Source organism: Mus pahari, chromosome 6 (assembly GCF_900095145.1).
Source record: "Mus pahari chromosome 6, PAHARI_EIJ_v1.1, whole genome shotgun sequence".
Taxonomy (NCBI): Eukaryota; Metazoa; Chordata; class Mammalia; order Rodentia; family Muridae; genus Mus; species Mus pahari.
In genome coordinates this window covers 17150628-17163420 of record NC_034595.1, presented here as the reverse complement: position 1 = coordinate 17163420, position 12793 = coordinate 17150628, and the positions used below count along the sequence as shown (strand labels likewise).

Sequence of the window (12793 nt, the reverse complement as noted above, 5' to 3'; positions counted from 1 at the left end):
GAGAGAGAGAGAGAGAGAGAGAGAGAGAGAGAGAGAGAGAGAGAGAGAGAGAGAGAGAGAGAGGCACTAGACAAGAAGTTTCACTGTAGCCTCTTTCTAGACTCAATGAGAGATTCTGGCTAGCATGTGGCTCAGGTGTCTGCTGTGCATAACCCTGAACCAGCTGAGCCAGAAGTCCTGCCAGCAATAGCCAACTGCCAACATTTTATATTTGGATCTTCTTCCACAATTACACACCCCCTTTCTAGCATGAGAGGTGAGGCAGGGGTGAGAGCTGTAGATCCCGCTGGAGGAGAAAGGAGTTGATGGGGAGAAGAGAGACTCTGTGGGAAACACCCTATGCTATCGAGGGTCTTAGGTTCAGATCTAGACTTTGCTACCAATTTGCTGTGTGACCCTGGTCAAGTGGCTTGCATGCTCTAGTCAATGGTAGGTCTGATTAGATGACCTGGATTCTCGAGCTGGAACAGCAACCTACAGGGTGGCAGCGGAGAGCTAAGCTATCAACTGGGACAGTCACAAGGCCTCATCCAGAAGTCTTAGAGACTCAGATTCCCCTTATGGAACCAATGGCTTTCCTAACAGAGTCGAGGAAACCTACTTCAATGGTATTGGTACCATTTGGTATTCCCAAGAGTCAGTCCTGGATGTGCCCTGCTCCAGCTGTTCAGAGGCTGCAATGCCTTGAACACCTCTCTGGGTCTTGTCTTTCTCTTTATGCCCTATAGATGGTCGGCAAGAGGAAAACTAATCCCTTATGGCAACGGAGCGTCTAAAGAGAGCCCATGGATTTGGGTGGGGGTCAATACTGAACCATTTCTGGGATTCCTCTTGTGGCCTACCATATTCCCTAGTCATGTAGCCTTGCGTGTGCATAAATGAAGTCAGAGTGGGAGACCTGACACTGGGGACCCTGTGCTGTCCAGGGGCGAGCTTAGGTCCCCTAGTGCCTGCTGGCCACTAACACAAACATCGGGACAGACACCCCAGACATAAAGCTTTACCCGCAAGCTGCTGAAGCATACAGGGATAGAGGAGCCACCTGGAGCAACCAGAACTCCGGGCAGCATCCCAGGCCAGCTCTTGCACCTGTTACCCCGCCCTACACCCAGAGCAGAGAAACAGAGCTGAGAGGCAGACAGTGCCAGGTCTCAGGGACCACCAGTGCAGTACGCGGCCGGCGGGAGGTGGGGCTACCCGTAGAGTCTGCGTAATAGACACGGAAAATCTTTACCGGCCTACCCATCTCGCCCCTCTTGCCAGGAACGCCAGGGAGACCCTGTAGGGGAAAGAGGAGAAAGATCATCATCAAAACTCCAGGGGGGCACCCACCCCACCCAGAATAAAGTCCCAGGGAGTCTGGAATGCTTGCCCAGAGCGTGGTGCGAGCTGCATGCTCACCGCATGGATGCGGGCTCGGGGCCTCCTAATCACCTACTGGGAGAGTGCTAAAGGAAGTCGCCAGCACTCCTAGCATTCAGCAGGTGCTCACTAAATGCACCTTCTTCTGCTTCCTTGTAATGCCCTGTATTTAGCTTAATGACTGGGTTACAACTGAACTCCAAGTACAGGCTCTGAGGAAGGAAGGAGCACGTATTAAAGTCGCCAGCCCTAAGGGCCTGTGGGCAGCTCTTCCCTGACTCGGACGCTTGGTCTGGAGAGCAGTGTATCTTGGGAAATCCTGAAGCCAGGCTATACATATCCCCAGGACCCAGGACAGAGTCAGGCATCCCTGTTGTCCCCATCCCCGCTGCCACCAAACTACCACGTTCCCGCCTGGCATCCCTGGCTTAGCATCTGACACTTGGCTCTGTCCCCACCCTTCTACGAGACAAGCCTCACAACACTTTATAAAGCAGCCAAGCGCCGTGCCAGTGATGAGTGGATGCCTGTGCCAAAGGGAGGAGAGAGACGACTTGGCGCTCTGTGGGTGGCCTCTGTCACAGCTACTCAGCCCTGTCATGGTGTCAGGAAAGCAGCCATAAACAGCGGTGATCTATAAGCAGAGCTACGGTCAATAAAACTTTATACACAAAGCAGTCAACTGGCCATCCTTGCAGAACATACAAACGCCTGTCGCTGGTGAGAGGCTCCTCTGCCGAGTCCCTTCTCTAGCCTCACCGCCCTACATACCTAGAACACCAAGCCTGGGGCACCCCCGCCTTGTCTGGGACCACCAGTGCTGTAACAGTGAAGTATACGCATGCTGCTTCCTGGGCCTCGCCCTGCCTAGGTGCTCCCAGCATGGATGTTATCAGCAGGCAGTCTGCTACAGCAGCAGAGGGTGATGGTACACAGACAAATATACTTACCCGCTCTCCATCCGACCCTGGCAGGCCAAAGAGCCCCGGAAGCCCAATGTAACCCTAGAAGAGAGCAGGTGGGGGTCAGAGAGGTTACGCATGGGGAGCAGTCAGCCCAGCCTCCCTGCTGCCATCCCACAGCCCGGTCCTCTGTGGTGGTGGCTCCAGGAGTCCTCGATGACATAGACCTTGAGGCAAGTGTATATGCCCGTGGACTGCATGGTGCTGCGTTCACGATGTAGTCCAAAGGCACATACGCTCACACCAGGGAGGGCAGCACAGGACAGCAGAGGCCCGGCACCCAGCTCGCGACCTGTGGAAGGAAGCTGGTACCCAGGTTAGATGCTGCAGGGCTGGGAGATCTGCCTGCCTTGTGGATGCTCCCTGCAATGGCTCCTCCTAGAGTTCAGAGGTCCTGGATCTGGGGGCTTGCACCCACCCCGGTTGCCAAATACTGCCAGTCAGCACGGCCACCCCAGAGAGCTGACTCTGTGCCAGGCACATGGGTGATCCTGAGTTAACCTTGGCAAGAACCCCGGAGGCTAGAGGTGGTGCCAATTTGTGTTCAGCTGCTCTGTGTTCAGCTCAAAGGTCACCCGGGCCCCAGCAGACTTAAGGACCCAGGCATGTCACCATTGTATGTGGGTGGCTCAGAGTGAATGTAGCTGGTTTCTAGACCCCAAGTCTGAGTTCCCCCTGAGTCCCCAAGCAGGCCTACCCTGCCTACCTCATGACATGCATAGCTCATCTCAAGGGCTCTCCTTTCTAGTACCAAACATGCAGGTCAGAGCAAGCTCATCCCCCCAGCATCCTTCAGTATCCTGGTACACAGGGATTCTCTCTTTTCCTCCCTGTTCTCAGATAACTTCTCAAGGGCCAAGACCCAGCACAAGGCTTGTACCATTAGAGGCTGTGCAGCAGTTTAATGATAACTACAGCAAAAGCAACTGCTTGCCACGCTCAAGCCAACTGCCAGGCCAGACTCGATGCTCCGCACACACTGAGCACACAGACGAGCCCTAACTTTGACACTGAGAAAGTTATCATCTATAAAGTTCACACTTGAGAACCTCACAATAAGGTTACAAGGGGGGGGGGGAGTAGATGGCAAAAAAAAAAATCTTATAGAATGTTTTGAGTTTATTATTTCTTGTTGAGTTGGGCTGAATCCATAGTTATCTATCCTAGGACAAACGCAGCCCACAGGCTACGGACTGAACACATGATTGCATTATCGTATCCTCACAACGCTCCTGGTAGGGGTTACTAAAATTCTATACAGCTGAGAACATCTAGGCCCAGAGAGGTAAGGTGACCTTCGCATGGCCACACAGCTGTAGCATAGCAGAACTGGTCACTGAATTCAAGCTCTGTGGTTCCTAGGCCCACACCCCTAACCAGTGCGCCATGAACACACGGTTGAGGAAGACTGATGCCAGCCCTCCTTCCCCAAATACCTCAGCAACCAGCTTGATCAGCAACCACCATCTTAACCACTATCCCCTGCCTCTTCTGTATAGAGCTCATGGCTTGTGTTCACAGATGAGTGTCCTTGGAGAAGCCTAGTGACCATCTGGGGTCAGTGACAGAGTCAGTCACTGGGGTCTCTGAGTCAGTCATGCCGACTCCAGGGCTGGTGTGGGTAGTGTTCCTTCACACACAAGAGAAAGAAGAGCAAAGTGATTGCCTTGGGCTCTGGGTACTTTCTCCAGCTTCTACATATTCCCTCTGAGGCCACTACTCATGGGAGCCTCAGAAGAGAGACCCAGAATCCCAGAACATGAGTGGCCCTGACCCTGCAGGCCATGTGATGTCCAAGGGACCTTGCCTTCCCATGTTGTGCCCACCCTCGCAACTGCGAGGCTACTACCGAGATTAAGGCCAGTAATGGGTCCATATTGGCCCTCCGGCCTACCACAGTATGAATAGTTTTGGCTCAGAAGAGGATATGTCACTGCCCCAGTTGACGGCCATGCGACCCACTTGCTGCTGAGCATTTCTTGAGAGGTAGCAGGCCTGACTTCAGGAATCCAGTCTTAGCAGCATCTTGGCATGCATCATGAACAGAGCCACCCACGTCCATTGTCTTTCTACCTCCGATTCCCTATTCAGCATACCCAGAACCTTCGCTGTCTCCCTTCTGGGAGATCCCACGTGCCTCCTTGGCAGTTCAAGGCAGATGGAGTTCAGTGGTTGTCATGCCCTAGCCCACAGTCCCTCTTATAGCCCTGATCTCCCATCAACCCATAGAGGGCCCAGTGATGTCTATGCATGTGCCACCTGGGTGGGACTAGCCAAAAAGCACTTACCCTGCTGCCTTTGGGGCCAGGGTCTCCTACAGGTCCAGGGAACCCCTGAAACAGAAATATGGGGGGGAGCAAGGACATATGGAGACGCCCTCCCTGCGGCCAATGTCCCAGTGCCAGTCTTATCATGGGCTTCGGCTGCCCTTAGAAACATCCATGGTAGGGGTTGAACCAGAGGTGAGTCAGGTCGAGACTGGAGAAGAGTCTTGGGAACCCCTTCTCTAAGCCCTAGTTCTCCTGTAGAACCTCAGAGCCTGCCGAGCCTGCAGCATTGTAGCCAGGTCTAGTGTCTAGCCAGCCCTTTCCTTAGGGCCTACTTCCAGGGGCAGATTATTGGCCCCAGCCCACAGCCTCCCTCTCCTTGGGGCACTGTGGCCACCACCATGGCCACAGCTTCCAGAGCATATACTGCACCTGCCTGCCAGGGTAACCTTTGGCCCCTGGACTGCCCTCAGGTCCTGGCTGCCCCTGCGAAGGAACAAGAGAAATGTTAGGAAAGGTGAGGCCCTTCCTAGTTCAGTCAGGGTCCTGGGGTTAGGGAGGGCACCTACAGTGGACAAGGAGAGGGGCAAGAATGTGAGGCAAAGGGGGAAGACATCAACCAGTGTCTGCTGGGACCCAAGCCCACCTCTCTTGAAGCTGGTCAGATCAGCTCTGGGGACAAATCTTTCTGCTCCAGGCTCAAAATAAGAAAGCATAGACGAGGGTTGGCTGGCTGTCCCCTGGCAGGGCTGCTGTTTGAGTTGGGCCAGGAGGCCAGAATTCCTGCAAACCCCAAGGCAAATGGAAGGGATAATATCGCCTAACATTGCCGGGGACAGGCCAGCTATTCATGGCTCTAACCAGAGTCCAGGGGCTTCTGCCAGCCCTGGGCAGGGCTCACAGTACAGACACTGGCTCTTCTAGGAGAGTGTAGCTGACTGGGGAAGGGTGGGGGTGATGGGCAGGGGAAGTCCTAAGGCCTTGTTCTGGGGTTTCAGGGAATCTCAGTCCAGGAGGAGGCTGGTACCAAGCAGGGACTGGAAGAAGGAATATCAGGCAGGGCAGTGACACACAGACAGGCCTCACCTGTTCCCCGGGGTGCCCTGCTGCTCCAGGATGGCCCTTGTGTCCCTGTGGGGTGAAGAATTGTCATCAGGCAATAGGCTTTATGATAGGGATTATGGTACACACTCCCTGCATGGGTGCAGGTTGGATGGAGTTCACTGAATCCTCTGGAGTCATCTTTTGTTAGCGCAGAGGATGGGGGTGGAGTGAGAGACTATGACCCAGTGGTCCACATCCCAAGCCTGCCTTGGAAGTCCAGAGAGTTGGAGGCAGTCAGGAACAGGAGCAAAAGATCTATCACATGAGGAACAGGGACAAGGTCGATCTGGAACACACACGGTGGCTGCCACTCCAGCTCATGTACCGTGACCATGTCACCCAGAGACGCGGCCTCCCTCCTGGCTGGCTCTGCTCCTATTCCAAGGAGAAGAAGGCTGCCCAGGTGCTCAGTGGCAGCCTTGACTCTTCATCCTCATTCAGTGACACCACACTGCCGCAGGGCAGGCACCTCACACCAGGGCTCTGCTTAGGAGACACACTGTCCCTGACTTACTGTGCACGTTTGAGTGTGTGATCGTCGACCTTCAGTGGGCCTCTAATGGGGGAATTTGAAACTCTGAGACCCCTTAGGTTCTGCTATCTTCTAACTCCAAGTTCTAGGACCCCTGAGAGTCTATGACAAGGGATAGTAAGCCACTCAGCACAGGCCCTGGACAGCCGGCTGTATGGAGATCCTGGTTGACATAGTCCCTACACCACTTCATTTCTTTCTGTTTGGTTTCTCTTTTCTTTCCCCTTCTTTTTTCCTCCCTTTCTTCCTTCCTCCCTTCTTCCCTCCCTTCCTTCCATCTTCCATTCTTCCTTCCCCCCTCCCTCCCATCCTTCCTATCTCCCTCCCTTCTTCCTTCCCTCTCTCTCTCCCTCCCTCCCTTCCTTCCTTCCATCCATCCTTCCTTTCTTCTTTTATTTTAAGAGAGAGTCTCATGCCTTCTGATCCTCCTACCGTCACTTCCCAAGTGCTGGCATTATAGGCCTGTACCACCACCGCTGGTTTATGTGGTGCTGGGAGTCAAACCCAGGACTCTAGCATGCTGGACAAACACTCTACCAGCTGATCTATCACCCCAGCCCCCAGTGCACTTGCTCTACGGATACATGAACACAGCCTCACACAGGTGTATGTCAGCACCCCGGACGCATAGGAAGTCACAGTCTTCATCACAGAAGAGTCTGTCTTAGAGAGGAGGCTTGGGAAGTTCACTAGCATTTCTTCAGAATTGTCTCATGCCAAGAGAGACTACCACCCATGAAGCACATCTTACTCTAGATCAAGAACTGCCCCTAGAAAAAAAAGTCCCCCACCGGGTCACAAGTAGACAAGGTGATCCCCAGAGCACAGCAAGCAGCTAGATAGAAGGATCTCAGCTCTTACTCCAGATCGGTCTGGATTTCGGGACTGTTTGTCTTCCGGCTGGGTCTGTGGCCAGAGACAATGACTCTACCTCTCTGAACTTCGATTTCCTCAGAAATTATAAAATGGGCAGTAAGAGCCAATGCCTGGGTGGCATGATCTGCGTGGGAAGCACAAATCGTGGTGCCCGACACTGAATTCAGCAACCTTAGAAACACCAGCTACGGTTATTACTAGGGCCTTCATTTCTCATTCGTTCATTCACTCACTCAACAAACAGTGATGGAGAGAGTGTGAGCCAGCAGGGTTTTTCCTCATGGGAAAAAAGGAGCCAGGCAACATGCTTTGCCTCGGGAATTTATATTCCTCGAAAGAAACTAGAAAGAGATGAAGTAGAAAAGGCAAGCGTGGGTGGCGGGAGGCAGGAGGTGTGGTGCAATGAGCCTCGGGAGTCTGCTTTGCAAGATGAATATGTTCCGGGGATCAGTCGCTCAACAACTCGATTGTGCTGAACACCATCACCCGTGCACTGGGAAATGGTTTGAAATGGCAAATTTGATGCTATGGCTTGTTGCCATGAACAAATAAAGTCAGGGTACAGACAACAGCATGCCTGGGGAGGGGTGGTGACTCCAGGGACAGCCAAGGGATGGCTGATGGGGGGAGGTGAACCCAGACCTGGAGACAGCATCCTGGATGGTGGAACAGAGAGCACAAAAGGCTCAGGGCAGAAACGCTCTCAGCAAGCTGCGAGGCATAAGAAGGTCTATGTGATTGCAGAAGAACAGATAAGGGCAGTGGGCAGAGAGGCAGATGGAGGTCAGAGCGTCGACTGAAGCTGTTTCAGGAAACCCTGGGGACAAGGGGACAAGGCATGACTGGATACGAGGAGGAACAAGCCGAGCCCCTTTTCTCCCACAGAAGCACCAAGGCGAGCCACGCGTTCTTGGCTGTGAGATCGAACCCGGGCAATGACCTCTCTGAACTCACTCTGCCAAGCTTTGCTTGCCTAGAGGATCACTGTAAACAGCCCAGAGTCTTCGGGGACCGAGAACAACAATGGGGGCAGTGTGAGGCAGGAGTCTCTAGCACCCCAAGACGCTACTGAAAACCAATCCACAAGCATCGCTCTCCCCTAAAGACAAGGGATGTGTTCAGTTAAATCCCAGATGAGGTTTAAGCAAACTTATGCTCAGGGAAGAGCTGGGAGGAAGTGAATCACAGAGCCCGCCATGCCTAACCCCGTGCCTTAAGCGTGTGTGCTCACTAACACCCTGGGTCACTTCTAAGAGACAGGTACCACTTGGTACACTTACAGTGAGGAAACGGAAGCTCAAAGAGGTAAGGGGCCATCCCGAAGCCACACAGCTTTCATGGAAGAGCGTGTGGATTATGGCCCAAATCTTTCCGATGCTAACCATCAATCACTGTGGTAGGGACTAGCCCAGAGGAATGACAGGAAAGGTCCCCTTAAAGATGCATCTCCCTAAGACAGAGCCATTTTGGTTATGGCAATCCTAGGGTGAAGGTCGGTGGCAGAATAATGAAGTGCCCACATGGGATGGGACCGAAGTCACCATTTTGACCATCTCTTGCTTCACTGGACGGACAAAGAAACTGAGGTTCCAGGAGAAGACAGGCTGTCAGGAAGTTGAGGCCAAGGTTAGACCATTCTCTAGACTTTAGAACTGTGGTTTGGGCTAAGCTGTCTCAATAGTGAACTCTAGAGGGCCTTGAATGTGACTGTGAGCAGGAGATTCTAAATCTGGTGGGAACACAGTCAAGGTGGGAGGTGGGGTGCGGAGGGGGCTGCCTGGAAGCCCCTTCAACAGTGTTTACCAAACAGTTTTAAATCACAGGGCTGGGGACATGAGACTCTTAAACCATTATCATCTCTTGGCCCTGGCAATTACGGGGGCCAGCCCATCCCGCAAGGTGGCCCCAGGGCAGTGATTTCCTGTGTGGATGAAGGGTGCCAGGTGGGCCGAGGGAGGCAGAGGAGCCACAGAAAAGCTGGGGCCATGGTTGCCTGGCGGGCGGGCCTCCGCAGGCCCCGTGTTTATAATACAGCACGCTCTCTATTTTGGTTTGGGAGCCAGATTAATCACTGCTTACAGAGCACAAGGAGGAACCAGACATCACCTCACTCTGCCACAGACAGTGGGGTGCTATTTGGACTTCAGGCAAGGAGGGAGGGGATCCTGTCACTGCCTGGGGGTCTGGATAGCAAAAAGTGTGTCCAGACGTAGGTTGTTGCCCCCAGGCTCCAACTCTGTAGGAAAGTAGAACTCACTCCCCAGTCTTGCTCAGTACCCAGGCCCTGGCAATTACGAGGGAGGCCAGCACACAGAACTCACCTGCCACCCCAGCAGCCCACGCCCCACCAGCAAAGAGGAGCAAAGAGGAAGAAACTGAGTGAGAGTAGGCCTCTCTGAGCCTCAGTTTCCCCAAGCTGATTTCTCAACATGTCTTCGGGGCTCTGAAGCTAGAGGATTCTGAAATCAGTAGATCATCTAGAAATATCAGACAGCTCGCAGGACATCCAACCCACTTGGTGGTAAGTTGAGGAAGGGAAGGCAGGAGGGTCAAATTTTCATGTAGCTCATTTATTGATGTAGTCTTCATTCATCCATTCAACACACATCTGCTGAGCCTCAGCCATTATCAAAACCCAGGGAGCAGGCCGTAGTAGACATAACATTGAACAAAAGTGATGTGGTCACTACCTTTTAGAAGAGGGTAGGGACGCTAAGGGCATATGGACAAGAATGTTGGTAAAGAATTGAATGCCTGAGATCACAAAGCTCAGCTGGGGGAGGTTGCATAGTATCCTGAGTGGGGCAGTGGGGCAGTGGGGCAGTGGGGCAGTGGGGCAGTGGGGCAGTGGGGCAGTGGGGCAGTAGGGCAGTGAGGTATCAGGTCAGTGGGGCAGAGGTGGGGGTAGAAATGGGTTGAAACAGGAGAGAGGCCAGTGGGAATGGGCCACAAGAACCCTGCATGGAGTTAGGTGTCACACTTGAAAGAACAGTTGGTTCTCAGAAAGGCAGGGACCACTGTCTTTATCCCATCTTTCCAAGGGCAGTGGCCAACTGGGCAGTACGGAAGGACGAGTGGCCCTGGGGACATGATGTTGAAAAAAAGAAATGAGTTTCATTGTACCAACTTCCTTCCATTAGTCATGTCTGCCTGGCACAGCATGCTAAGACTCAGAGGCCTATTATCAGCTCTTGGCAAGACAGCTCAATCGGAGATGTCGGCCAGAGGTACTCGAGAGAGGAAGGGGGACAGGGCCAGGCAGATGTAGGTGCTCAGTGTATGCTGAGCCTCATGTAAGGAAAACTACGATGGTCGGTCATGCAGGAGTCTGACCTCAGAGCCCTGCTCCAGTTGGAGAAATGATGTGCTGAGGGTGCCAGCAAGTCACTCAAGAACCAGCAAGCGGGGAATCCCCCAAGGAGGCTCAGAAGATGAGCCACAGAGTCTGAGAAACAGGAGACTCAGGGAAGAGGGTCTTTGAGAAGAGAAGCAAATAGTATTAGTGATGGGTGTGGAGAAGTCAGGCCAGGGGCAGAGCAGAGAGCCACACAGGGAGCCAGGGGCACTGGGGATGAAGTGAAGGACCAAGCCACGCCCACCTCTGTTGTTGGTGCACACTGGGGGCTGGGACTGCCCAGTGCTCTGTGGGACTAAGCAGCCCATCCAGTGCCCACATGTGAGCAGCTACAACTCCCCCACCTTCTCAAGGCTAAGCACGGTTGTCTCTGTTATCTTAGCACTCGGGACCCTGACACAGAAAGGATTACTGTAAGTTTTGAGGCCAGCCTGGACAGGAGAGTATGTTTGTGGACCTTCCTGCCTTGGGGGGACAGTTTCACATCCGCAACAACCAAAGGCAGCCAGGTGAACCTCCAGACCCCATGCAGGGTGGGAAGGGCCCCTTATCTGGTGAGCTGTGAAATAGCAAGACGATTAAAGACACCGGATGAGCATGGATTCTTGAGCTGTTTCTCTTTCAGGACCATCATCATTCATTGGCTCATTCATTCATCCAGCCAGTATACATGGTGCCTGTCATGTGCCAGCCCCGTGTGAATGTTGGGGCTGGGACATTAACCTCCCCAACCATCCACTGGACAATGGAAGCTCAGCATATAGAGGTGGCTCACCCACATTCACAGTCACGGGGGGGGGGGAGGGGGCAGAGCTGGGACTCCAACACATTCCATTCTAAAGAAACTTCTCAGAAAGAAGTCTCCTTGAATGTGAACTGAGTGGGTCTGTTCTTAGTTGACACAGTCAGCCTTGTGGTAAGAAAAAGGGCCCCAGCCTTCTGCTTTAAGACGGAAGGAAGATTTCTCCCTTACGTTGATGGCTCTGGATCTTGGCTGCATGTGGGATCCACCTAGGGTCTTTCAGAGGTTCTGTTGCCTGGATCTAGTGCCTAGCCTAAAATCCCCACAGTGACATCAACAATCAGCAGTGTTGAGGGCCACCATTGTAGAAAATACCCCTAACCTCTGACAACTCTGCCTGTCACTCCACACCATGGTCAGCTCAGGGTTTAGAGCACAAGTCCCCATGTGCCAACAAGAAGGTGACTGGAATAAATAAGATCTAGCTGGGTCTTGGTCTTCCTAGCTATGACGCAGAGATGCCTTTGCCTACTTTATAAGGCAGCAGTTGTGTCTATGTGTGTGCATTCGTGTGCATGCACATGGAGGCCAGAGATCAACCTTCCTCGAGGGAAGTCCTCCTTGTTTATTTTATTTTAGAGACAGGATCTCACTATGCAGCCCTGGCTAACCTAGAGCTCTGTATGTAGACCAGGCTGGCCTCAAATTCAGAGAGGCACCTGTACCTGTTTCTCAGGTACCGGGGATTATAAGTGTGTGCTGCCACACCTAGCTTGTATTGTTGTTTGAGACAGGGCATCTAAGAGGGACCTGGAACTTGCTGGTTAGTCTCAGATCGCTGGACAATGGGTTCTGAGTCTTTCCTGTCTCCACCTCACCAGCCATGGGATACAAGTTCATCCAACCACGTTTGGCTTGTCACACAGTGCTAGGAATTGAGCTCAGGTTTTCAGGCTTTTGTGGCAAGCACTTTACCGACAAAGGTGGCCCCGGTCATGTCATCTAATACATCTAATAGCTACCTGTTTTTCACTGACACTTCCAATCAGAACTCTCTCTTGCCCACTTTCTCCATAGCCCCTTTTTATCCACCAACACACATTAGATTTTACCGTTTTTTTGTTTGTTTGTTTGTTTAAGTTTTTTGTCCCTCAAGGATGCAAGCTCTGTAAGGCAGGTTCTGTTTTTATGCAGCATGGCCCCAGCACACAGTGGGTGTTTAATACATTCTCATCGAATGAGTGGATAAACCAAAATTTAATGCCACAGATAGCTGGCCTCACCTCGGCTCACCAGTGTTCCTTCTTCTCAGGGTTCCCACAGGGGAGACAAAGTCACCTCGGAGCAGCAGGGCTACGTGGCTGCCATAGTCACCAGAGATGGGGAACTGATTATAGGGATAAGCCCAGGGACAGACCAAGCCAGTCATTCTCCTCTAGGACACCACCTCTATTAGAGGGTCCCTACCTCAGGCCTGAGTCATCTGTGCTCTACAGAGCACATGGTGACACCAGCCTGCCTGTTTTAGACCCAGGCTCTGTAAGAAATACCCACAAGCCAGGCCTGGTGGCGCAAGCCTTTAATCCCAGCACT

The 12793-nt window shown here is 52.8% G+C and overlaps 1 protein-coding gene across 2 annotated transcripts in view; it reads right to left on the bottom strand.

Annotated features, from left to right (window-relative positions):
* Positions 1–12793, bottom strand: part of Col27a1 (collagen type XXVII alpha 1 chain) — a 120586-nt gene that overhangs the window by 74880 nt on the left and 32913 nt on the right. For both annotated transcript variants that reach the window (XM_029539894.1, XM_021200052.2), the window contains exons 8-12: positions 5678–5722; positions 5024–5077; positions 4613–4657; positions 2313–2366; positions 1235–1279 (exon numbers count right to left, since the gene is read on the bottom strand). In XM_029539894.1, the coding sequence (XP_029395754.1) occupies positions 1235–1279; positions 2313–2366; positions 4613–4657; positions 5024–5077; positions 5678–5722 (243 nt within the window). The remainder of the gene's footprint in view (positions 1–1234; positions 1280–2312; positions 2367–4612; positions 4658–5023; positions 5078–5677; positions 5723–12793) is intronic.